General features: G+C 38.4%; 2 protein-coding genes across 2 annotated transcripts in view; one reads left to right on the forward strand and one right to left on the reverse strand.

The window, feature by feature from the left end:
- Positions 1-17,645, forward strand: RHOQ (ras homolog family member Q). Its single transcript, XM_008932901.3, has 4 exons — positions 1-131; positions 10,991-11,155; positions 11,915-12,010; positions 12,736-17,645. The coding sequence occupies exons 1-4, from the start codon at positions 93-95 to the stop codon at positions 12,889-12,891; spliced, it is 456 nt and encodes a 151-aa protein (XP_008931149.2). The 5' UTR covers positions 1-92; the 3' UTR covers positions 12,892-17,645.
- PIGF (phosphatidylinositol glycan anchor biosynthesis class F) overlaps positions 13,071-27,431 on the reverse strand; it is a 19,609-nt gene continuing 5,248 nt past the window's right edge. The window contains exons 4-5 of the mRNA XM_018085074.2: positions 24,165-24,273; positions 13,071-13,446 (exon numbers count right to left, since the gene is read on the reverse strand). Of these exons, the coding sequence (XP_017940563.1) occupies positions 13,333-13,446; positions 24,165-24,273 (223 nt within the window). The 3' untranslated portion in view covers positions 13,071-13,332. The remainder of the gene's footprint in view (positions 13,447-24,164; positions 24,274-27,431) is intronic.

Consider the following 27,431-nt stretch of genomic DNA (forward strand, 5'->3'; position numbering starts at 1 on the left):
CCTTCTTAACTGTCACCAAAATAGTGCCACAAAACACGCTAAGCACAGGAGTACAACAATCTACTTCTTGGTACTTCTCAGTTCAGGTACCGATGATCAGTCTGGTTGCAGCCACAGCCATCTTAATTCAGGTACACTGATTTTTTGTTTGTAATGGAAGCCCTGATGTTAAAAGCAATTTTTTTAAAAGTTGTTCAGGCTGCTGAAGTGTGTAAAGCTAACTCAGATATTAGGAAGATCTGCATTAAGGTGATGTGTAAAAACAAATGGTTATAACTGTGAATGTGCCCGTGTGTGAGGTGTGGTTGTTAAATGGATGGTCACCAAACTTGCAGCAGTTGCTATAAATAAATAGCGGTAATCTTTAGACTCCTTGCTGGCTGTTTGTCTTGGCTTTGGTAGGTAGCCCTGGGCTAGCAGGTACCACGCTGGTATCCTACTGAGAGGAGAGGCAGCTGCTGATCATTTTGGCTAGTCTGTTGTGAAACAGAAATGCTCCTTCTCAGAGCACACTGCTCCTTCAAAGTTGCCCCTACCAGGCAGTCCTAGCACCAAATGCCAGCCTGGAGCAAAGCAGTCTCACACAATGCAAAGCCTACCATCCTTTACTGCAGAGTTGTAAACACCGAGACCTCTAACGTGATTTCGGCAGATCCTGACATGAGATATAAGCAATTAAGATCCTGTCCCCTTTCTGTTCCCCCTTGCGCCTCCCTCCTCCCACATGCATTTTCCCTCACTCCCTTTGCATGTCCCAGCCGAGCTGGCAGCTGGTGCTGGGAAGCTGTGAGCTCATGAGCTCACTCCCGGCTGGCGTGCTGGCCTATGAATAGCTCAGCCTCCGCTGAAGCTGCTCTGTGCCTCAGGATGTTGCCAGCCACGTAGATTTAACAACTGGATGTATGCAGATAAAATAAAAACATGCCTAGATGCTCCCTTTGGAATTAAGGTTTTTCATTGTAAGAGGAGGTAAAGTACCTGAGCTTACAATATCTGTCAAGAGTTCTCTAGACAAGGGTTTAAGCAAAGACAGATTTTCCCTTTAAAAGGAAGGGGACTTGTACTTTCAGATTTGCTTTTAAAAATGGCCTTGCAACAATAATAATCCCAGTGTGAAGCTTGCATTGAAACGCCTCCTTGTGAGCTGTGACTCACGCTTTGAAAGCATCACAGCTTTCCTAGAAGGATAGGTAAGTTCTGCTATCGCCAGATGGGGAGTCGCAGGATGGGAGATGTTGCTCTGAGTTCCCAGAAGCATCCACTGGATAGATGTTAGAAACTCAAGACATTCATGTTTAATTTGCAGAGTGCCAAAAGCCCCACAGCTTTTCTGAATAGCGACGCCTAATTGTGTTAAAATCAAAGGTAAGGGATGCATTTGAAAATGTAGATCCAAAATATCTCTTCCACATTGACAGCAAATTAATGGCAGGCCAAAATAAAGAACCCAAAGCAAACCAAATTTGAGAGGTTCTCTGAAACTTCAGTTTTTGATATGTTAAAAGCACATTTCCAGGAAGCGTACTGACCTGGAAAGACTCTTGCTAAACATTGCTTATGTGGCCAAGTAAAAAGCCCTTTTTCCTGGGTTAAGAGTCAGTGGATATCCTTTAGTCTGTGGCAGAGTTCTGCCTGAATTGTACTCATTTATATTCCTCTGAGGCGTGGCATGTTTTGATGCTGTCCAAACATCACCAGCTAAAAAGGCAACACTGAACACAAGCAATTGTTATTGCTCTTCCAGCACAATGTTACTCTTACTTCCTGACTTCATTTTAAGTTGGTGTGTGCACCTGCAGTCAGTTCAGTATCATATAATCCACAGCTGTACTGCAGGAGGCAGAAGTGATGGAATGGGACAACTGGGTCAGGTGGCATGAGCTGATGGAGATTTTCTGATAAAGAATGTATAAGACCCTGGGAATTTTCATCAGGTTCACAGTCAGACTTCTTGATTGAAATCTGTTTCCTTTGCAAAGAGCTCTTCATATTTTCGTAAGTATAAAAATGCATAGTTTTCATTCATAGCCTAACTCCTGATTCAGCTTCCAAACTACATCTTAAAACAAACTAAATTTATAATTTGACTAGAATACTGCCTCCACAGCACTGACCTGCAGTGTAAAAGGGCTTATAGTCTGTTAGGGTGTGATCCAGAGCTCTGTGCTAGCAGGCACCCTGATTGCTGATTTCAATAAGCTTTGTTCCAGTTCCTTTATCGAGAACACATGGACAAAGCAGACATAAAACTCACTCCAGCAATACCAAGGTTTTGTCAGTCCCAGGCATTCAAAATGATGAGTCAGCTATTCCTATCTGCAGACACTGCTATCTAAAAAAACCTAGGAAATCATAATGGTTTTTGCCCTTTGCTGCATGTGGGTTTTCTTTAAACCTTTGGGCTTCATGTATTCAAGTTTTCTCTGTATCTGTGGGGTACTAGAAATTTATCTTTCATTTAAAAGGTGAAAAGGATGTGATTTTTCTTCACAAGACTCCAGGAAACTGGGCTTTAAGAAATAATATAAAGCACACTGATTCCAAATACTGCAGTTTTATTGTGAATTATAAACTCCAACATCACTAAAATGGATGCTTTGGGACAGAATCACAGAATGTTAAGGAATTGCAATGGACCTTAAAGGTCATCTAGTTCCAAGCTCCACAGGGACACCTCCCACTAGACCAGGCCTTACCTAATCTGGCTTTTCAGGACTTCAGGACTTTTTTTAAACCTCCAAATTAGCAGTTAAATTTGTAACAAAACTGCCCCTCCTTTAATGAGAAAAAAATGCAAAAAGAGGGCAGACGGGAACTGTATCTTTTTACTGCTCTGTTCTGTAGTTTTATAAGCAGTCTGTTGGTTTGGGTTGGTGACTAGATAAGTTGTGTTAAGAAAAATGTGGCTGAATGCTCCATGAGACTTTCAGCAGTTCTGGAGAGGTTGTGTCATTTGACACGTTAGCAGCTACTGTCCCCAGTCTGTTTTAATCCTGCTCTGTGCTGCATCCGTGCTGTGGCACGTGTGCAATAATTCTTTGCTATGGCTGGCACTCGCTGGTGTGCGCATAAAAATGCAGGTGGCAGCATTATTCTCCAGGGCAAAGGAACATCTGTCAGCATCCTAGGTGTGTATATTGCTTCAGATGAATAAAACACAGACTGAGAGTGCCTCAGGCAGGTTGCGCTCTAAATTAGATGTAGTCGTGAATGCTTAAAGACAATCAGTAGGACTTAATGCTGGTTCCTTGTTGGTCTGAGTTCCACTTGGATTCAATGTCAGAGTCAGTAAGGGAGCGATGCCAGGTGTGACCTGGGATGCAACTTTAGTTAGGACCAACAGATAGCCCAGCCACAGGCAGTGAGATGGCTTACAAATTCCTCAATCGAGAAAGAAAAACCGTAGGCAGTTTTTCAACATCTGCTGCAGTGAAATCATCAAGTGTTTTACCACATTCTTCAATGGAAGCTGTTAGCCCTGACAAATTGGGACTTGACATAAAATGAGGTACAGAAGAGTCTTAGCAACTTCTGTAATTCCAGAAACTCTTTCACCATGATGTGTTTATTCGATGTGCACATGATGGCACCGGTACTCTGACACTGGTACTCTCCTGAGAAATTGTGCGATGTGGAATTAATCTGGAGGAGTCAGTGTGAAGCTGTAGTCTTCTTACAAAGCTGTTGCTCATCTCTGGACTGAAGAATGTGCTTTTGCGGTTTATTTGTAAAAAGTGAAAGGGAATGGGATACCTCACTGATCAGTGTTTCTTGTCTGATCAGGATTTATATAGGTAGTAATTAAAAGACATATATGATATGGATAATTGTATTAAACCAACTGCAATAATCTATAGGCAGTTTTGCCTGGGAGAACAGGACATATTCTTTGAAAATAAAGTGAAAGAGCCCATCTTTCCGAAGAGCAGGTTCAGCAGATGATCTGACCACATCTCCTGTGTCAGGGTGAATTTTATTTTTTTCCTTTGACTGCCTGTATCTGAAAGAATGGGAAATCCTGATTGTTCATGGCTGCAGTCACCACAACTGGGGTGAATTCCTTTCCTGGGGAAAATGGAAACCCTGTGTGGAAAGAGTGCTGTTCATAAACTCACTGCCAGTGAGAAGGGAACTGGCACAGGAACACACTGCAGTGTTGATATTTCTCATGGGCAAGGAGTGAAAGGGTCTGTCCATGGCAGTTACTCTGCCACGAGCAACTGGTTTAATTGAAGGTGTTTAAGTGAAACTGTGCTTGCCAATACTGCTTGCAGTCAGTTGAATCCATGTTCTGTTGTTACAGATGCTAAAATAATAAGCCTTATGGAGAAAATGCAGGAACTTCCACTTCTAGAAAACCATGAAGAAGCCAGCAAGTTGAAGTTCTTGTGGTGATGGAGAGGAGGGAGGGAGAGTGCTGTTTAGACCATCTAGGAAATAGTTTAGCATTACCACATGGCAAGATGTAGGATTTGGACAGTATTGAATCATACATTACTTACATACATACATACTAGGATCAAATCTGAACACTTAAAGGCAATTTTGTGTATAATTAAAGAAATATTCTGTCCTTCCTGTCTCTGATGCTCTAAAATCCATCTCACTAGGCTCCATCTTCCAGCTATTTCTCTCTATACAGAAAAGCTTTTCAGACATGTAAGCAGTTGCACAGTTCTCAAATATGCCAGAAGGAAAGTTTTGTAAAAAAAAAATAAAAATCCTAATTCACAAACCCTGGGCTTTTTCAATGTATAATTCATATGTCCTTTGAACAGTCCTCCTCACAGGAATTCAGAAATGGATTTAGATCAGCTTACTTCATTTTTAGAATACAATGGAAGAGCACTTACCCTGCATTCTTGAAGCCTTTTCTATAAATTAAAAATAGATGCTGGGCCCAAATCAGCAGCTTTTTGCACTCCCTGGGAAACCTGTGTGAGCAAGCCACAACAGGACAATTCTGCTTTCTTTAGCAATGCAAGCTGTATCCTCAAAAGCCTGAGAAGAGACAGAGGGTCTGTAGTGCACTTTTCCCCTGCAGCCAGGAAATAATCACTGCATCTCGTTTTGTGTGCTCAAAAGCCAGTGGCCACAGATACAAAATGAAATGCAGTGATCAGTGTAACAGAGCTTGGGTTGCAGGGCTGGACAAGCAGACATTTTATGGCAATGCTGTGTCAGCCCAAATAGCAACTTTCTGCCAAATGGTCCTGCATTAGTGGTGCCTTCTTGTGAGCTGCAGTGCCAGGAAACCAGCATCCTGGGGGACGCTCCACCCTCCTTCCTTGCAAAGGGTTACAGTTATACAGCCCAGACTGAAAAAAAAATGGAGAGTGCTTTTTAGCCAAGGAAGCAATTTGTGCTTGGCATGGGGCAGTACAGGCCACTTCCCTCTCTCTCCTCCCCCACCGAGCATCTCCTAGAATCAAAAACCACAGGGTGATTCAGCGGGGTGAAGTCCGTTTCCTGGTGTGCTTTTGGAGTAGGCAGTTGCTTTCAGAGGCTTTGCCTGGTGCTTATGGCAAAGCTGCAGATCAGCCTTTATATCCAAACAATTTGGGAGAGATGGCGAGATGTGTCCAGGGGTAACTATGAGCTGTTACTAAGTCCCTGGGGTACATGTTATGTACAGCAGTCATTATGGTTCATTTCTAAAGTTTCCCAGAATATTACAGGGACCTGCTGAAACAGATATTTATTTTCAGGGAGGGAAACTGAAAAATGAAGGAAGCTTTGAAATGCACTTCAAAAATTAAAGTATGGCAATTCATATTGAGAGAGGACTTCTGCCTGTTATTACCAAGCCCTACTATGAAATCGGTTAAAACCTGGGCTTTTAGCTGGGATTTTGCTCTGCAAAACTCTGCCTCACTGTGCCCCTCTGAGCAGCAGTAGTGATTACCCTTTGCTGCTAGAGGTTGGATTCCTCTAGCAACTCTGCCTGATGCCTATTTTTGGCTTCCCCTCTAAAAACAGATGGTTGGGAGTGAGAACCTCCTCTTACGATTGCTGTTGTACGCTGTGAAAGCAACAGATGGTTGCTAACACAGAGATCACAAACCCAGAGTTTTTGAGCTCCAGATTTTCTTCCAGTGGTGCAAGCTTTATTTTGTTCTCTCCCATCGACTTTATGCCTCTTGGAATAGAAAAGAAATAGTATTATGCTTTTGTTTATAAGCATATGTCAGTAGAACTGGAGGTGCATTGTTAAAATTTCATTCCTAAGCTGCAAAACACATAAAATTATTCATTACTTTTGTTTCATCAGAGTACAAAACACCTAGTGTGGATTAAAACACCTTGGGCCCCTGCCTCAGTGTTACTGACATAGCAGAACTTGTTTTTTCCTATTTGCTTAAAGACACTAGCCCCCATATTAGCAAGGAAATAAAAATCAAACGGACAGATCCAGCTTAACATTGTCTTTACTACCTGTGACGACAGATCTGAGAGGTGTGCATTTCCTCAAATGTCTTGATCAAGATGTGGGAAGGTATTGATTGCAAAGGTCTAATAGCCATTCATCTTTCCAAATTGGATAGAGACCTTGATACCATTCCAGATGAGAAGGCCTATGGTCTCACATTATTGACAGAGGGGTAAGGACCTCTGTCTCTGTCCCCATCACTTCAACTTGGGCCGGGAAGAGCATGATAACCATGAAACAGTGGAGCTACAGAGTCTCTAGTATGACAGAATTCCTGTATGCCTGCACCTCTCACTTCAGTTTTCTAATAAATATAAGGAAATAATGCTTTCTGTGTGTCAAGAAGGTTATTCAGAAATAATAATACTCCACTTTCTCTTAGTTTATTTTTTAAAAAATATTCCACTGCACATAAGGTGTGTAGCTCAAAGGAACGTTTTGCAAAGACTAATGCATTATGAAGCTAGCAAACCTCTACAGATGGGAAGATGCAAATAGAGAGATAATGATTTGCTCAGGACTACATATTGTGTCAGTGGCAGAGTTAGGAATATAGTTTGTGTGGTTTTAAATGTGTCTCTCAGCTGATATGCATGGAATTGTGCACAAGTGTTAGTTCAGAATCAAATGTATGACTTGAAATGCATTCAGCTTTTAGTCTGAACAAACTCTTGAAATGAGGAAGAATATAATGCTGCAGAATTGCAATATCATTCTTCAGTCTGCATACAAAAAGTTTCTCAAGACCTGTTTTTGAACATGTGAGAGCAAATCCACTTCAACATTCAAAATACAATGAAAATCAGTGATTCAGTATTCAAGGACAAGGAAGAGAAAATCTCAGGCAGATTATCAGGTACTGTAACATGGAAAAAGAGACTTAAAGGTCAGATTTTAAGGAGGTAAGATAAAGGCAATGCTAGATATACCTGCAGAATATCAAAACTGGGGCTAGACATACCTGCAGCATATCAAAAGTAGGGTGACGTGATAATTTAAAAATATGAATTTTCATTGTATGAATTTCCATTCTCCACTCTTAAAAACAAAACAAAAAGCCCAGTTTGTAGTTGAGAAGCCAAGTCGAGTCCTCACTTTCTCCATGTCATCTCCTTTTTCATGTGTACTGGGTATTGGCAGCTCTTCTGGGTTTATACAGGCATACTAGGTAAATGATGAACAGTCCTGCTGCAGTGTCATGTTTTATAGGGATCATATCATATCATGTTAGTTAAGTCAACATACTTGTGTCCAATTTTGTTTAAACTTATTACATCCGTCGTATTTTCAGCATATTTTTCTATCTGTATTCACCTGCTTCAGCAAACAGCAAGCATTTTTTGTTTAAAGTTCAGAGTATGTTGGAGAACATGCCTTTTCACTATTATAGCCTGGAGTTTTTGAGACATATAACTGATTATTTTGATCCTTAGTGGCTTTCTTGCCCACCTTATTCACATTCTTAAAATATTCCAGTTAAATTCTTTAAATTTATTTTTAATGCCTAAATATATATGCAGTGTCTCCTCCAATTAGATTGTCTAATTAGTCTAACTGCCATACAGCAGGGTGTGTACATGCACTCAAATTGCAGTTTAACTTGACTGGCTAGTATAATTAATTTTGCCATTGCATTTAATTTTAGAATAAACCACATTTATTTCCCTTACACTAGATTCAGGAAATAAATTATAGTTGAAGCAATAAGATTTTTCCAGGCTTCTCTAACATTAAGTCTAAATTAATTTGGTATTTCAAATTCTTCTACCCAGTCCAGCAGTTATGTAGGCCCAATACATCACAGAAAGTTTACAGGTTTGATTGCTATCTCTGAGGGGTCGTTGGGGGGCAGAAGGAGTCTTTAGGCACAAATGGCCTACTAGATGTTGGTAACATTTAAGCAGGGTCTCTCTCAGGAGGACCCAGGATCAGTCTAAGCATGTGGTGGAAGGCTTTGTTAGAACTACCTGCCACTATTAATATCAATATGAATCTAATGATCAGAGCTACAGGCAAGGTTGAAAGGAGAGCCTGACAGCACTGACGGGTTTCAAGCAGCAGGACTGGTGGGTATAGCCAAATTCTCTGATTATTTAAGAAAGCATAAATGTAGTGAAGTCACTGTTGCGTTAGCCGTGGTACATGATGTATCCAATCACATTGCACTTGCCTTCAGGTTAACTTCTTAATTACACTGGAGGGACCCACAGCTTGCCCAGTGCAGATGGGACAGGGTATAAATGAAAAGGCACATAAACAGATGCAGGAGCAGGAAAGGAGTTCAGATCCAAGATCAGCTTTAAGAAAATGATTAATATTTACTATGAATAAAAGGTCCATCTGTAATTTGAAATGGATTAACTAAAGAGGTATTTTAAGGTTAATGGACTAACATAATTTCTGGTGACAGCTAAATGCTTTCTGCATTCCAGCATTCAGTGCAGATGGTATTCTAGTTATTGTAATCCAGATGTGAGATTTTTAGAAAATGTTGAGTGTAGTGATGGCAGCTCTTTGGTGGTAGGAACAAATTATGGCTTTAAACTAGATATTTTCTTTTAAAGAAACATATTCAGTAATACACTCCACATATGATTTAGTAAAGCTGAATTTGAGAGCAACTGACAGATCTTCCTGTGTGTCCTTGCATGCAGATTTTGTACTCCAGGGACCAGTGTAATTTGCAGTTGGGAAGCTTCTTTTAGGATTTTGATCTCCACCCCAGAAAAACATGAACAACCATGAGCAGGATCTAACTATATTCAGTAGTAAAAGTAAAACGTAAAATACATGCTTAAAAAAGAATTGAATGTTAAAGAGTTTCAGCTTGCTGTGGTGTTCTTGAAGTTATTTCTGCTTTCTATGATGAACGTCCACAGATGTGGAAAAGACAGGGTTACTGTTTTTTTTCTTTTGAATCAGGGCAGGAGCCTGACACTAGCAGGGAAAAGGCCTGTCAAATGTTGTAGTTTCACAGTGGTGCCAGTTACTGTGGTTGTGAAATTGGGAACCCATGTTAACAACTAAGCATGCTCTATTTTATTGACAAACCTGTATACAAAACTGACAGTAGAGCCTATAGTCAAAATGGCACATGAGAATACTGATTACAATTCAGAACACTGTAAAATAGGCACTGAAGAATACTGATCAATGGTCACCTCCTTGCTAGTGCAGAATCTCTGCCTGTGCTTGTCTTTTCTCCAGTTCATGATGAGAATAACAGCCCTCTTCTCATAGCTGTTGACTTCCAAATGGAAAGATGGGCCTAGCAGAAATGATTCTGAAGAAGTTCTTACGTGTTTTCTGAAATTCTAGTGACCATGTTTAAAACATAACAATCAATGAAGGCTTTTTTTAGGGGTGTGACTATAGGTTAATAATCTGGTAATGTGACTGTTGCCAAGGAAACAAAAATCTAATTTTCTGGCTCATTTCAAACATGGAGTCGAATTACATTTCTGTCTCTACATTTAATGAACAAATCGTTCCAATATTTGTGAGATTTAATTAAGATGGGGAGCTTACATGGGCAAGAGGGAGGCTGCAGCAGCCATAACAAACTGATGTTTACTGTGGAAGAAAAGGCATAAATCCAGCATTTGACACTGTCTCTGCAATGCCTGGGCTCAGTCTTAGTTATCTGTGTTAAAAGCAACCCCAAAACCTAAGGTAGAAATGGTAAGGCATTGGTTCATTGCCAAAAACCAAAGGAAGCCTTGCAGAGAGAAGCTGGGGCATGTTCCCTTCTGATGTTAGCTAAAATACATGGCAAAAATCCACTTTCTCTCTTGCTAGAATGGGGATGATTACAATAGGGATGATGCTCCTAGATGCCTGTCTTGCCACAGTATTGTATGCCCTGGCAGTATGACTGGTGGCTCTAAATGCTGTGGCCCTAAATGACCCAAATAATAATCTTTTCACACTAACCCCTCCCCAAACAAAAGGCATTAATATTCACCTGATAGCCTTGATCCTGGATTTCTGCTCCTTCTGACCCTTTGCTGGGTTTGCTTACAGAAAGCACAGTCTAGACAAAAGATCCTACTGCACTGATCTCTAGCAACAGGACTGTAAAGCTTCTAAGAAATAAAATTCAAGGAGGGCCTTAAATATCACCTCTACATCTGATCCAAAATAGAACATTCAAGTGCATTAAATACCCTTAATCTAGCCTACGTTTGTATAACCTCTCCTGGATGGCTCTACAGCGGTCACATCTGCTTATTTCTCTACAGATAACCAACCTTTGATCTGCAAGTGTGTTTGAACCATAAGCCTTTTTTTTTTCAAGTATAAACTTTTTAAAGGGTAGTCTTCTGTATATTCTCATACAGAAGTAAATTTCCATCAGTATTAATACACTTTCCAGAATACTTAAATGCAGATTTTGCTATAACAGCCACACTAACTAATCTGGAAAAGTTGTAATCATTCAGAAAGTTTCCCTCAACAGCATTTGTGAAATATGATTACAGTTTCTGAATATAACTTTTAAAATTAACAAAATACAGGCAACAATTTAATATTGCAGATAACAGAATTTTTCTTCCTTAGGAAGACTATGATCGTCTGAGACCTTTATCTTACCCTATGACCGATGTCTTCCTTATCTGCTTCTCAGTGGTAAACCCTGCTTCATTTCAAAATGTGAAGGAAGAGTGGGTACCGGAGTTGAAGGAATATGCACCTAATGTTCCCTTTTTACTAGTAGGAACACAGGTATATCTGGTTCTGTTCTACTTTATTTAAACAATTAGGATCGTTGTATGGTGCTATTTTTCGGGCTGAAAGTTCAGGCCCAACAGGACTTGAGCAGCACCTCCTTCTGCCTTTGGAGCAACAACCTTTACAGGTGGCAGAGAAACCTAGATCTGTGTTGTTCTCTAATGAGCTACCTCTATTTTGTTTAAAAAAAACTCGTTATACCCATTGTAAACAGGGTGGCAAGATTGGCTGCATATCTCCATCTGACTTTCTAAAAAGTCATGGGACTTACGGAACAAAATTGTCTGCCCATGCCCATGTTACTGGAAATACTTGGGTCCACAACTATTAATCATATGCAATATTTGCTGAAGTAAAGGAGCAAGGGGAGAAGTGAAACAATTTCTTCTTGCTTCTTGTGGGCAGTGGACTGAGCTTCGTCTACGAAGTGACCCACATGTTGGTATCCTGTTTGGGTTAATCTTTCTGCTGCTGCTGGATACACATTTTGGTATTCTGAGATGATCACATCTAATTGAAGAGCTGAATCACAGAATAAATGTTAGTTCCTTCTGGATTAAAGGTAGTCATTCACAGCTTAAATTTAGGGCTTTTAGATCAGGAATGGTCCATGATCTTAAACACGATATGACTCCCTTGTAATAGGCGTAATACTCCTTTAAATAATTATCTTTTAAAAAGAGGGTATCATATTGTCTGCTGACTTTTGTTTAAAAAAAAGTATTCCAATATGACTGCGATCTTTCTTGCCAGATTGATCTTCGTGATGACCCAAAAACTCTGGCAAGACTGAATGATATGAAAGAGAAGCCCATATCTGTGGAGCAAGGACAGAAGTTAGCAAAAGAGGTAAACTGGATATTCCTAAATGAAACCAAATAACAAAGAAAAAAACCCCCTATTTCCACGTGACTCCTTTTGCCACTTTGCCCATTTCTTTTACCAGTCCATGTACGAAACCTTGTGACTGGTTACCAGTTGACAATATTTACTTACATTGCTGAATAGAGGTAACAAGCAGACCTGTGTAATTGCACTTTCCTGTTAGTAATAGTTCTGATTTTCTGCATAGACACCTGTAAAAGCTATATAAGATGATTAAAATCACAGACTGGTTTGAGGTCAGAAGGGACCTCTTCTGCTCAAGCAAAATGTTGTAAGCATCTTTTAAAAATTATTTGAGAATATTATACTACCATTTTAACTACTATGTGGATAATGCTTATCAGGACACTTACTTATAGAGTCTTATTTCTGAAACACAAATTGGTCATGTAATTCTTTTTTGCTGTTTAATTATCAAACATACCTTAGGACCCCACTGCCAATCTAAAGAGTTTATTTAATATGTTTCCTTTATAAACCAACCAATTTAAATACCTTCCAGATCTCTGGTCAAAAGACAGATCTTATTTTCTCCTACACGGGCATGCACATCAGTTATGCAGATAACTTTTCTAGGTTGCAGCCAAACATTGTAATGTCACCGTAGAGGGGGGAAAAAAGCAGAAGTGCACAGATGGAAGTGAACAGCTGAGATATATTGCTATTGAATTAACTTATTTTCTTGACAGATAGGAGCCTACTGCTATGTGGAGTGTTCAGCTTTAACACAGAAAGGACTGAAGACCGTTTTTGATGAAGCTATTATAGCCATTCTAACTCCAAAGAAACACACAGTGAAGAAGAGAATAGGCTCAAGATGCATAAACTGCTGTTTGATCACGTGAGAAACATTTGACAATGGCCAGGCTTACTGTGAAATTCTACTGATTTTAAATACAATGCATTAAGTACATAGCAAACTTGTTACAGGTTTGAAAGCTGAACCTACGATTCTGCCTTCTACAACCAGTGAAATCCAGAGGAATAAAATCAAAGTCAACAAACTTGTAATAAGAAGCCACCACACCCGTTACAAATATTTTATTCAGACTGGAAGGTACAATCTCTCAGGGTTACATAGTCTAGAGGAAGCAAAAACTGCACCATGCTGAAACGGCATCTATGTGATTTTAATGAGTGGAGATGCTTGGCCTGAAATACTCTAACTGAATTTGGACAGTCTTCTGCTTTGACTATATATATATATATCTATCTTAAAAAAAACAACTTTTGCACAGTCTGTATGGAATCTGCACAAAGAAATACCTTGTCTCTCTTTGCTCCAGTTATCTGCTTTTGTATGTAAGCTGCTTCCGGTTCCAGTGTATCCACAGAGGTGCAATAATCAGACCAGCCATATAGCCAAAGGTAGCTCCGAGGGAACAGGAAATGGGCCATACCTGAGGGGAGAACACAAGGTAAAAGCAGACAATGGTGAAAATGTCTGTGGTTTTTTTGTACTTTGTGAGCACAAAATCTAGGTACTGAAAGACAGTAGTCTTATTCTACTTTAAAGCTTGATGTGCTTTCCTAAAAATGCCAAAAGCTTAACAATCATCTTCATGAACACTACATGCTGTTGTACAGTTTTTAATTAAGATGCATTAAAATGTAAGAAGGCTTCTGGCTCTTGCAGACTTAGTTTGATAGTCCTGAAATTCTGTGGAAAAAAAAACCTTAGAAGTATTTATATCCCCTGAAGTGTTCAACTAACCTAACTTCCTGTTCTGCTGCATACATTTGGAAACCTACACCTCTCACAGTGTTTTGAAATTTTTAGAGGTGTGTATAAATGAACTAGTATTCAAACAAGGGCAGAGACTGAAATGGATAGAGGTTTGTTGGCTTTTTTTTTCTTGATGAATTTCCCTCTGGCTCTGAATTTGGAAACTGAGCATCCTGCACCCCGTTCAGCAAACATGTAATAAACTGGTTATGTTAAAGAGAGCTTTAATTATAAGCTCTATTTTCTAGTATAAGAACAGGGAGCTGACTCAATAAAGCTGACTCACTTTCACAAACCATCTTGTACTGAGGCAGAGTAGTAATGGAATTCTCCCCCTGCCCTTTTTTTTTTCTATTGGTATTGATTTGCAGGGAGGAGTGGCCAAACCTAGATGTAACCATTCTGTCCTCAGATCTAGCTTATATTACTAGTCCACTGCATACTGCATCTGAAAGTCTCAACTAAGTAAGTGATTAAAAATATTTATTGTAGAATAAATAAATTCCCGTCCCTCTTCAAAATTCTCCTTTGCATACTTCTTTTTATTTTGTAAGGACAGTTTTGAAATTCCTGCTGTACAGTGCATATTCCTGAACTAAGAACAGACTGGACTCTCCCATTCTTTTATTTTTTTAAATTAAGGGGGATATTTCCCCCTTCTGTAGTACTTGAGACTGAGAAATGCATTACACATTAGAGAAAATATCCCAATCTCTGAGTCCAGACTTTTTTTCTACTTCACTTTAACTTGCAATTCATGAATGTCAAATGAAGTTTGACATTAACGCTGTTGGTTCCTCCTTTCATTTTTCTAGCTCTGATTCTTTACTTCATTATCATGTAAAAGAATATATTTATTCAAAACTTCTGATCATAGGAATTTTAACTATGAATAAGAGTAATGTATTTTGTCCTCTGTTCTTTCATCTTCAGTCTCCTCAGCTGTTTCATCTTCACATTCCTTAGCATTTACAGTTTTATATGTTATTTGGAGGTCTTAAGGAGTGTAGCAAAGATGACTATTAAACAAGGTGCCTTAGGTACTCTTTATTGACCTTGTTTCATTCTTCCATTTTCAGACATTCTGTCTCTGCTACTTGTTTTTGTTGCTGAGTATTTCGGCTATTGCCTCTCAAACCAAAGATTTGCTTGTTTTCATTCATTTAACAGTGGTATTGTGTATTGTAGATCATCTATAAAAAGCCTTGAGATGCTTTGGCATGGTAAGATACTATGTGTATTTGAAACTCACCTAAGTTTGTGGCCTTGGCTAAACTTACACTTCAGGTGGATCTTTTCAACTTCTAAATGAAATGTAATTATTTCTAGCATTTTGCATATTACACACATCTACAGGACAAAACAATAAAGTCCCTGCAACCCCAGCTGCTCACTCAGTAACATTCAGTTGGAACACGACTCATACTTACTTATCCACTGATGAAGTCAAACACCACTCTAATATCCACAGAACTATGGAGAGAGGCTTCTTAACTTGGTGGTCTTTTTACATCAAATTCTCTGAGTGATCAACGATCCTTCATTAAATTTTTACCTACATTAGGTGAATTTATAGTTGCCTGTTTGCTTTTCACAAGTATAGGTAGGTAATGGACTTTGAATTGACCATGTTCCCTTAACTAAAAAGTCAGTATCCCTGATGACCCATTGACCCTGTATATTTTGGTATTTTGTGTATAGCGGGTGATTATTGGTACGATTAAAAGAATCTCTGATGATTGTTGTAACTTCTTTTACCTGACTGAACTGCAACTTGGGACATGATTTTTCAATAGTTATGTGATTTTTAATATTAATTATGCCTCTGTCTTTCTTCTAAGACATTCAATTTTTTCTTTGCTTTTTAAAAGTCATAGTTACCTTACAGAAGTTTCAGGCTGTCTCACTTAACATGTGAGTCTCTGACCTCTGAACCCTCACCAATGGCAGGTGGCAAAGACGGGGGACAAAGAGAAGAAACCATAAAACACTCCATCTCCCTGTCTAAGAATAAGACAGAAAAAATAACACCACCTCATCTCTTCCAGTGGCATAGAACAGTGGGGTACTGGGCCAGGTACTTGTTCTTAGTCTGCTGCTCAGATGGCCCAAACCAGTTCTGAAGGCAGTTTGATTGTCCTTTTGAATTAAAAGCTTGGACTTAAGAGCATTGCTGTCCTCATGCTATTTTCTCTAATTCTAAAGACAGTGCAAAACCTCCTAACAAACAGGTAATAATACTAGTTTTGCACCTTTTATTCTTGACTGCTGGCCTTTAGGCTACATATAGCCAGAGGCACCCATGAGTATATCTAAAGCAGCAAGTTATCAAAGACAGATGAAGATATGGCTCTTGAGCACATCAGCTGCACTAAAATAACAGCCCTTGCATATGCTTTTTGTCTGCCTAAGAAAGTGGGTTGCTTTTTTCTATGAAAGTGGGTTGCTTTATTTTGTATTAGCTGCTGGCCTCATTTTTTGAGACCCAATCACTTTCTGCTGGACCTTTTTAAATGACTTTGACTTACTTGATCGGTCTGCTTTTGCCCTATCTTTCACATTATCTCAAACTTGATTTAACTTCCCTGACTTGGTATGAACTGCCTGTAAGTGATAGAAATCTAAGCAGCTAATACCTGTGTGCATGTTCCAAGAGATTCCACTCCACTTGTTCAAAGTATGCAACTTGTAATACACCCCCCTCATCCCCTGAGAACTTTTCAGCTCAATTTCTCCTATTTCATGCTCCCTTCTGCCCTGAGGAAGCTGGCATATCCTACCCCAGTACTAATGCCGTGTCTAGGCTGGGTCAGCAGCAGGGGAATAAGATGTTAGGCAACATGACCTAGCTGCACTTTTTTTGAGGGGGGAGAAGGCTGGAGAGAAAAGTGTGGGGATTGCAAGAGACAGGACAGAATATTTTTCATGAAACTGTCATGAAATGCCTTGTCTGTCCCAGCAGCTGGGAAGCATCATCTACCATTCTCACAGCCCAATACAAGAAAAGTCAGTTTACATATCAAAGGCATGATGAAAAGGGCAATTTTAACAACCTGTAATGATTACTAGGAATCTGAACAACAGCTTGGCAAAACCAAATCTCAACAAGAACAAAAAATGCATTTTAAGGGACAGAGCGTGAGAGTTAATGCAAAATGATTTTGACTTCTGCTATTTGTTTTTCTTTTTGCCTTTTCATCTGACAGCAGTGCTAGGACTTCACAGTGATTTCTTTAGGCTGGCTAAATAGACACTGCAGAACTGCAAGGTTTTTAGTATATATTAGAACTCATTTTAAGAATAAGGACTCAAAATAGGAATTACCTACCCTTCAGGACACAAACGAGCTAGTTTCCTCAGCGCTCTTTAGAACACCTAAGATTCTATGATGTGAGAATGCTTAGCATATTGCATGGAAAGCAGAGCATGTTGCAGATCCCAGCACGGTATCTAGCTCTGCTGCACTGTGCATGTAGTGAGTTAAACCAGAATTCTGACTGCATGACAATTTTGTCATCTCTTACAAGTCTGTAACTTGCATCCCATGCAAGGGGAATTACACAGGCATTGATAAGGACGTAAAGGCCAGATTCTTGTAGACCAGAGGAACAACACCCTATTAAAGTTTTTAAAGATACTATAAAGTAAGCAGCTGACTGCTGGAACTTTCATTATACATATGCAAATACAGTGGGGCAATCTACTGTACTTACTTTTCTTTTTAGTAAACTTAGAGTGCTTTTCTCATATTCCTAAACTTGATTTTTTGTATGCTTACTGTTTCAAAAGACTAATTTCTGACTGTCATTTAGAAAGCTATGTAATAATCTTTGTTTCATTTTAAAACTGAATAAATGAGCACAATTACTTTCCCTCCCTGTTTCTAACATGCCTTAAATTCCTGATTGTTTAGTCTGTACTGTCTTAAATCAGTACATGCCTTTAATCTATTTTGGTTGCATGCACATGTTAACTAAAAGTGTCTTATCACATTGTACAGAATGTGTGTGTTGACAAGAACACACTGAGAAGAAAGTGTGAGGTTTTTTTCAGGCTGGCATTTGTAACTAGAAGTTGGTTTCATGGATTTGTGTTCTAAAGTTATAGCAAGCATAACTGCCTTTGATCTCACCATTAAGGTTTACACTGAGAAAACACATTATTAAATAAACAATGATAACCACACTAAAGTGGAACAAGCTTCTACTTCTACCTCTGTTTAAAACAACTCCAACTGCATATTATCCCTTCTTCTCACATTAAGCAACTTCTTTTACAACACAACTTTCCCAGTAGGTAGTAAATCCAAAAAGAAATACAAGAAGGAAACTCTCAGAGCGGTGTTAAGAAGAACCAAAGTAGTGTGAAAGCTTATAGTCCTCTTTCAGCTTACTTGAGTAAGCACCAAGAACTGTACCCAAGATTCTGCAGATTATTTTTCAGGGTACGAATGTCTGAGAGGTATCCAAGGCTAATATTTACAGTCATATTGGCTAAATTACAGGTCAGTCAGTCAGCTCTAGTGAGTTATATCAGCACTACCTATTATGTTTGCAGTATCCAGTATAAAGTGGGAGTATAGCAATTTTACTTCTACCCAATGATAACACTGTAGGCAGAAGTCACTGTTTTGAAGTCACTTTTTATCATTAGTAACAAGTACTGCAGATAAAAATTATGCTGTAAAAAACAGCTGGGTGGGCATGCGTACAACAAACACAGAGACATGTTTTAAAGGTTTGATATCAAAACATGCCATAAACCCAGGAACTCCACAGTATGCAAAATCCAGTTATCAATGATGAATGCCATGTCTGGAATATCGGTTCCACCACATACAGAACGTGCTAATAAAGTTTTGGTCTTTAACTATACCATCTTCTTCTGCAACTAAATTACCTCAGGCTGAGTAGAGAAAGGATGCGTCTAGTAACACCTAAATCACCCCCTTCTGTTTCAGTGGTGGTGTCCTTTAAGGTTCCAATCCTCAGGTGACACAGGAAGCCAGGATCCTAATCACACGTGGTTATTAAAAGTACACCATCAACTTGAAATAGGCAATCTGAAAAAACTGAGCAACTGTAACAAGGGAAGTTATTTTCTATTTCTTTTCTAGAACTCTCCAAACTAACTGTAACCCTTACATACCTGCTGTGCATCAGGGGGATAGAGGCAATTAGAGAGAGATGTACAACTCTTCAAAAGTTGAACACTGTCTAGAATAGCCTTATTTAAATGATCATAATTAGGTGTTGCAAACTATTTTAAAAATTGTTTAAAAAACACTGGCAAAACTATTCTCCCAGTCTAACTGAAACATGTCTGGCAGAGTAAGTCTCAAAAAGTTGTTTTGTTTTTTTTTTTTTATTTAATACAGAAATGTAACTACTGGAGGACTAACCTGCATTCCTGTAAAGCAATTATCTTTACCTTTGTCTGAGATAGGCTGAATTCTGCAGACCTATAACCAGGAACAACCATAGACTAGGCCTCCCTGACCAACTGTTTTGCAGTTGCAAAATAAATTTTTCTTAAAACTAGCAGAGGAGCAATATGCATGGCCAGATTATGTTGAAAAGTTGCTTTAAGAACAACAACAGAATAATAAAAAACAATGAGTCATCAAGATATCAACTGGCTTTCAGCAATATATTTTATACTTCTAACAGAAATGCTTAATATATTTTTCATGTCCATTCTGAAACATTATTCGGATAACTGGTGTTATTTTATTTCCAAAACAATACTCTGTTCCTAATAAGCAATATTTACTTAGCATAAAAGTTGTTATACGCTAAAAAAATGCATTTTACATTATTATTATTTTTAAATGTAGACAGGCCCACTAATCTGAATATCCCCTGTATGCGTTATTTTTCAAACATAACATGGAAAAATAAAGTGAAGATTTTCTGAGACATCTGTATTTATCTCGGTTTTGTTGCATGTCACAAGAGGTGTGCGTAAAGAACAGGTATGTTTTCTTTGGTTTATCAATAAGTCAGCATGAAGTACTATTTGGGTTTTAGCCATTAGCACATGAATTGGAACTCTTAGTATGAAATTCATCATCAGGTTTACTCCACAGAACTCTGAAGTACTTGGCAGTAAAAAGAAATTCTAGTGAAAGATACAGAAGGCATTGACATCTGATTTTATGATCAGGTAAGATATAGGTAGTAGTACAACAGTCTTCTCAGCTTCCACTGATATGTCTCAACTGTGATGTAAAGGAATGACTACCACAGAATTTTTCAGTTTTTCTATTAAGATTACAGGAAAAGATGCTAGTCCCAGTACAGCCAGCCAGGGACAGGGAAAGAGAGTAGTGAAAAATGTTGCTTTTTCTTTGAAGGACACGAAGTGACAGCAGAAGAACTGCAACATATATCAGTGTGGCAATTCAGACAACGCTGCCTTACAGAACAGTGCAATCAGCTTTATTCAATACTCTATTGAAATTCCCACCTTCTCAGTACTCCCTTCAGCCTCTTGTTTGCTTTGGGTGAGTGACTACAGGCCATTTTCATTTGAAGCCATTTCTATGAACAAAACAGACTTAACAGAAGTGGCTTTACATACTCCACTATCTGAGCTGGACTACATTAATTTAAAAGTTGAGTTTTAAAGTAATGGTTTAAAGTGTAGACAGTTTACAATGTGAAGTGTAGACACTAGATTTGATCAAGTGCTAAATCCTGATTAAGTGAAAAAATATACCAATTCAAGACACAGTGCTTAACTTTTTGTTCTAACAGAGCTAAATCAATAGCAATAGCACTTTTCATCCCAAAATCACAGCACATTTCTGTACCTGCTGGATATTACATGGTTTTGACAACTTTTGGCATTTTAGGGCTACAAAGCACAAGGGTGGCAGCAGCAACCCTTTGGTTTGCTTTATCATGTGATATTTCTCAATTATTGCTGATCCATCAAATTCTTGTAGTACTAATTTCACCTTGTCTGCAACACTCCTCCAATAATGAATTGTCTGAAGCTAAAAGTACAAACGCTGTTTCCATCATGTTACACCAGAAATTCTAACCATAACCAATACAAACATCAGAACCAGGTTTTGCAATAAACAGGCTTAATGGCCTTAACACTGCTCTCTAAAATGATAATACCACTTTAGTCTTGCTCATGTAATAAGATTTAAACCACATTTTCTGCTTTAGAGCAGAACCATTTCCACTACAGATTAAAAAAAAAAAAAAAGGAAGTTTACAACACAAAGTCTAAAACACAAAAAGGAAAATAATCACTTATGAAACTTGTTCTTATTTCAAAAGCTGGTCTTGAGTCCAAAGACTAAGCTGTTCCATTTGAGTCTCTTTTTGGATAGGAGAAGGGTAAATGCAAAATTGCAATCCTCAAGCTCTCTGCTTTTACGCTAATAAGAGAAACAGCTGATGTCAGAAGCATGACAGCTTAATGCTTTACTCATGCAGATGCCTAGAAGTAATTTGGTTTTGACTGGGTTTTGATTACTTTTCAACCTACATTAAGATCTACATGATTTTTTTCAGACCTTGCCTGAGACCTAATCTGTAGGTGTTCCCTTAAGCATATCCAGCTGGATTAAGTGCTATCAATTCTTGTATTTTGGGGAGATTTTAAAAATTATTATTTAAATAATAACTACTTCCTGCAGGTATTTTTATATGTATAGGTATTTGTACATATATAATTATATGTACAGGTATTTTTATGTTCAGTAAGTCAGAAGTTAGATCACTCAGGGGATGGGCAATCTGCATTAAAAATATTCTCCCAAACTAAACAGATCTGCAACAACAGCAGAATCCGTTATGAGAACCATTTTTCTTTCCCCTGTCTTAGGCTGAAGACAACACAGAAAGCACCTCTCCTCTTTTGTTGTTACAGTGAAAGAATTTACTATTAGAGTTTCTATAATCACTTGGCATCAGGTAGAAAAAGGAACAGTCTTGCAAAAAGGGGCTTTTTGCTACTGCCTGGTGAACTTCTGAAGAACAACAGAAATGTCTCTTGGCTCTGAAGATTTCTGAGACAGCAATGCAGCTACTACATGCAATACCTGGGTTGTTGAATCCATACCACTAAGTGGGGGTAGAAAGACAAAAGACATCAGCTGTTGCCTTAAGTTCGGGGTTTTCCCAAGGAAAGTGATTCACAATGTAGCTCAGCTTGTTTCTGTCTTGAAGATGTTACCATTTTGGTGCTTCACTGTGTTGCTTTCTGAGACAACTGGACTTTTAAAAACTACATTAAATTTAACAAGAACTTCTTTCATCTTCCCTAATAAAGCGGATCTTTAAAAATTAGCACTTAAAACTGCAGTTTTCAAAGACTGCTGGAGCAGCAGCCTGCAGGACTGATAAGCAAACTTCTCTATGGCTGCTCTCAAACTGCTCACATGATGATTAACGTAGTGATCAAGCAGGTCAGACCCAAAATGGAACACAAGATTACTTCACCCACCCCACTGTTTAAAACTCTACAAGGTGAAAGATGGAGAAGTGAGGATGGGGAAAAATGAGGGGAACTTAAGGGAAAGAACACAGCAGCAAGTGCTCTAGATCTAGGCAGAACAAAATTGCTTTGATGCAGTACTTAAGAGTCAGAAACTCTCCCCTGCTAACTTTGGTATCAGGAGTATGTCAGAAATGAGAGTGGAAATGAGGGAGATGGTGAAGGAAAAGGGAAATGCAGACACAGAGTTCTGCTGCTGCTTGAAGTCTCTGGGGAGCATTCACGCCCAGAAACAGCTAGTGACAAGTTTGGTTTCTGCAGGTGCTTTGCTGTTCTGAGGAGTCAGATCATATCTTTTTAGATGTCTTAAGTATAGATTAAGAGCTAAACTTTCATCAGTCGTGTTTGGCCTTTATTGACTTGGAAGAGTTTTTAAACAGAAAAAGTTGCCAGACCATTGCCAAACTTGTCTCTCCCACTATGGGAAGATGGGGGAATGGACAAAAAGTAAAAATTTAACTGTACCTAAGATACCTGTCTTCAACTATTAGTGTCTTTGTTTTGTTAAACAGAGCCCCCTGACTTAGTAACCAAGTTTTCCTTATATCATTGGTGCATAAAAGGTGAAATTTTTATATACGGTGAAGTCTGACATTTTCGGAATGAAATAAAACCTGCCAGATGTGACATGCTATTTTAAAGTCCTAGCTGAGCAAGGAAAAAGTGCTTGCCTCTCATCAGAACAGGAAAGTGAATAAGACTTCGCAAGAAGAAACAAGATTGCATTTCAATGAATCCCTTTATTTTTTGGTTACATTCATGTCCGTCAACAATTAACTAGTGCCAACACACAGCTATGTCAGATTGATAGCAAAAAATCTTGCAAGAGTAAAACCAGGTGTTTTTAGGGAAGAAAACCTGATATTTTTACTTAAAGTATTAAACCACTCCTCTATTATTTCTGAAATACAAATTTTAATGTCTCATTATGCTACTGCAATGAAAGCCTGGTGGCATAAAAGCAGGCTGTTAGCTACTTATGGAAGACAGATTTCCACTGCAGCTGTGAGCCACAACATCTCTACAATATCACAGAGGAAAGTGCCTCTGCCTCTTACACTGATTTCTGAAACCATCTGCTTAAGAAGAGGCCTGGTAGGTACTCCTCAGCTAAGAGTGTACCAGTTTGGTAACCAGAGGAAAGAATGTATCCACTGAGAACATTTAGGAAGAATTGTTACTAGTGCTATTATTTTATGGCAGTTGCAGACTTCAATTATGTATAATTTAATCCTTTCTCCATGCCAAAAAACGTATTAAGAAAATAGCGCAAACATTTGAATTTATAAAGACACAATCTGCAATGCCAGCTTCACATTTTTTCTTGTCCAACTACAAAGTTTAATGTTTGTCTTCCTTTGAAATCAGAAGTGTTTAGTACAGTGCTTGGGACACACACTTCACACAAGTCAATCCAAATCCATTTAAAATGCATTCTGTTAAGTGCTTTTATGGAAGACAGAGGGGAGCTAAAACACTAGGAAAGTATCTTTCCTTCCCTACCCAGGAACAATAAAAGCTACCAGACTGAAGGCAAACTTGAGCCATCTTCATCACTTCACATTTCTCCTCCTGCTTGCCTAGCTTCTTTTTATCAAAATCCTTATTGGATGAGATCTATTTCATGATAAAATTTGCATGCAACAGACACTCATAAATCTGTAACAAACAAGAGGTAAAAATATTGCATTTTAATTCCTTACACTGTAAGCACAAATGCTTCCAATGACTTTTTAAATGTCTGGCATAATTCTGTAGGAACAGTTTCTGAGTAAATCCAATATACCTGTAAAGCTTCAGAGCAATTTTGTGTAGTGTGCAAATCCAGAATATTAATATTTTTTTAATATTTATTACAAGGGTGCACACACTAACCTGCCAAGGCCGATCCCAATCAAGAGGAATAGGAAATGCTCCAAACCAAGCTCCAAGTATACTGCACACAGTAGTAATCTGTAGACTGCTTTCCCAGATGGACATAGCTCTGTAAAAACAGCATATTACAAGTTTTCAACAGCAGCTGAAGTTACCATGTCAGAATGTTAGATCTGATTTCTCCCAAGATTTTTGAGACTAAAAATAGATATAAAAATTCATATATTTGATAACGTAGCATGCAGGTTTCTCCTAAGACACACAAATTATATTTAAAATTTAAGCTGCACATTTTTAGCTGTAATTACAATCTTTCTATACCACACATTCAGGAGATTATTTTTTTCTTCTTGAGATGTTTACTGCAAAAGCTAATTTATTTTACCTGGAAATACTGAGCTTGAAACACTGCTTGGCTGAGCAAATAAATATATCTCAATGACAGTGTGTGCACTGCAGGGAGAGGCATACGTGAAAGGATAATATGGGATTGTACAGAAAAGCACAAGCACAGTCACAAAGTACTGTATGGTGTAGACATATTATTCAGTGACTACAATTTGAAATTTAAAATAGAAGTCCACTATGAGAATATTCCAAAGCAAATATCCATCAGCTGAAAAGAAACACTGCAAATAAGTGTAACCTGCACATTGCAGCTCTTCAGCAACAGTGCATCCAAGTTCAAGTACACTGGCTGCAGGATAAATTTATTGCACACTAAAGAACCCTTGAATTCCCAGTCATGGCACATATATCGTAAGAGATGTTAAGTGACTTCAGTTCTCAGTTTATAGCCTTCTACTCCTACTGACTTCAGAAGTTTTGGAGAAGTTGGATTTCTGTTTAACAGATGAGCACTTACTGTCATCAGTCTATCAAATGACTTCTTTGCTCAAGCCATGAACATTTGAGTGCTTGGTGCCAATTAAAAAACAGGAGCAACAGAAGTTCAGAACACAGTAGGGCACAGTTCTGAGACAGGAGAACCAGCTGAAATCCCTGCTCCAAATCAGTACAGTAAGCAATCTGAATCGTAAGTTTGCTACATCTCAGATTATAAACACATGCCTAGCTTTAGCTAACAGATGAAAAAAGATGTGCATTTTTATGGCTCAAAGACTGGATGCATAGTAAACTCTGAACTTTGCATATGCTGTTTAGGTTGTGTAACAGGAACACCTTGTTTTGAAGATTCTTAAATTTCTTTTTACTTCTGAGTACACCTAACTCACTGCTGCATCTGCTATTGACCAAACAGCTCACAAGTGTAAAGCAAACATTCTTTATTGTTTCCAAAATAAACGTCTAATAGACTAAAATACTGAGAGTGCAAGGTTGACATTTTAAGCAAAACTGTTTCTTCTACAAACCCATCCCTTTAACTTACAACACTCCACAATACTACCAGCCTGACATTTTTTTCTTAAAGGGAAAGGTCCTGATGTAACTGTAAAGCTGTTTAGGAATCTGCATATAGAAAATTATTATGAATTATTTTCAGAAGCTGAATAATTGAGCAGAGAGCTGTCAGGCAGAATGGGGAAGAGAACATTCACTACAGCCTAAAAGGAGCAAAAGAGCCAGCAGAACATACCTAGGACTGACCGAGGTACATTTATCCCCCACAAGACAACTTATGTCTGTAGCAGATTAACCAGATACTGCTGTACCATATGGAGATACCAGACTGAGTCCAAAAACAAAACAACACAATTAGCAAGGCACAGTGCCCAAGTGGAAAACAGCCACTGGTAGTTTGGCAACTATTTCAGCTGCTAATTCAACCACTCTGTAGCAAGGAGGGACACTTAAAGACAACCTGACTTGTCCTCCAGAATTATCCCGAAGGAACAGTGTTTCGATTACTGCCTTTTCTGCATGGAATGACACCTATTGGGATTTTTGCAGGTATTCTTTAGCCTACCACATAAACCTCTCATATAAACTTCTTTGCATGAGGCTAACAACTGCAGCAATGTTTATAAACTTTGTATTTTACAGGTTTATTTTTCAACCATGAATAAACTACAACTAAGATAACCCGCAGGCAAAGCTAGCAATATTTAAGATAATAAATGAACACTAGTGTCAGAAAGGTCTTTTGAAGCATAGAGTAATTATTTAACCCCTTTAAATAACACAATACATTAAGTGCAGCTTTAAATAATGTTTGAATTAAGAGGTTAGCTAACATAAAATAATTTTCTAAGACACCTTCTGCATAGACAAGATTTGGAATTGACTGCAGCCTCTGATGTGTGATGATGCCTACCTTTACACAGGACATTTCAAGTCTGTGATAAAATAGGGGTAATGAAAACTGTAAGGAGCCCTAAAGTCATAGGTTTATAATATTTTTGGTGATCTCCAATTTAAAATCTATTTCCTAACGACGTAACATCTTATAATTGCTATTATACCACGAATTTCAACAAAATTTCTCAAACCAGTGATTTGAAATAAACAGTCCCCAAAAGAAGCCCCCCAAAAATCAGCAATAACCTTTCTGAAGCTTTTACTTCCCTCTAACTGCTTACAGCAGCACATGACTGGATATGATCAATGCCATGACACTGACATCAGTCACAACACTAGATGACAGAATAAGGAGTCCAGAGATGCTGGCATGGCCCCACCCCTTCCCAAATGCAAAATTAGTGAGAAGAGCCCTATTTACAGCCTAATAAGAATGGAAGGTTTTATGATACAGAATACACAGATTTACTTTTCTCACTATATTTTATGTGCACATAAATGTGAGGGTAAGACAATTTGTTTGAATTTCTTTAAATAAAGTATTTTTTAGAAAAAAACTATTTTGTTCATTTTTGGACAATTCCAAAGTATATTTAGTTTGAAAAATGTGGAGTGTGTGCAGTCTTCTGGCTGAGCTACAGCTGTGTTTCATGTATACAAAACAAAACCTCACCCAAGCAACACCTCCCCTCCAACCCACCAACCACCCAAACTATTAGAATACAAATAATAAACCTGCAGTATCACAGACTGCATGTTATCATGAGACAGCACATGTAATCCAGCTCCTAGAGATAAGGGCACTTTTAAGACTAATCTTGTAGTAACCTTATTGGAAGTGATTTTACTACTAGTGACTCACATTCAAGTTCTACAAGTAGAAACAGAAAAAGCTAAGCATGTCTACAGAAAAAAAACCCCACTTTGCAAGATTATTCACAGAATATTTAAGTCAGACTGACTTGGTTACACCGTAGTCATTATGATGTAATAGGTTGCATACAAGTT

Source organism: Manacus vitellinus, unplaced genomic scaffold (assembly GCF_001715985.3).
Source record: "Manacus vitellinus isolate BGI_N305 unplaced genomic scaffold, ASM171598v3 scaffold_8_pilon, whole genome shotgun sequence".
Classification (NCBI taxonomy): Eukaryota; Metazoa; Chordata; class Aves; order Passeriformes; family Pipridae; genus Manacus; species Manacus vitellinus.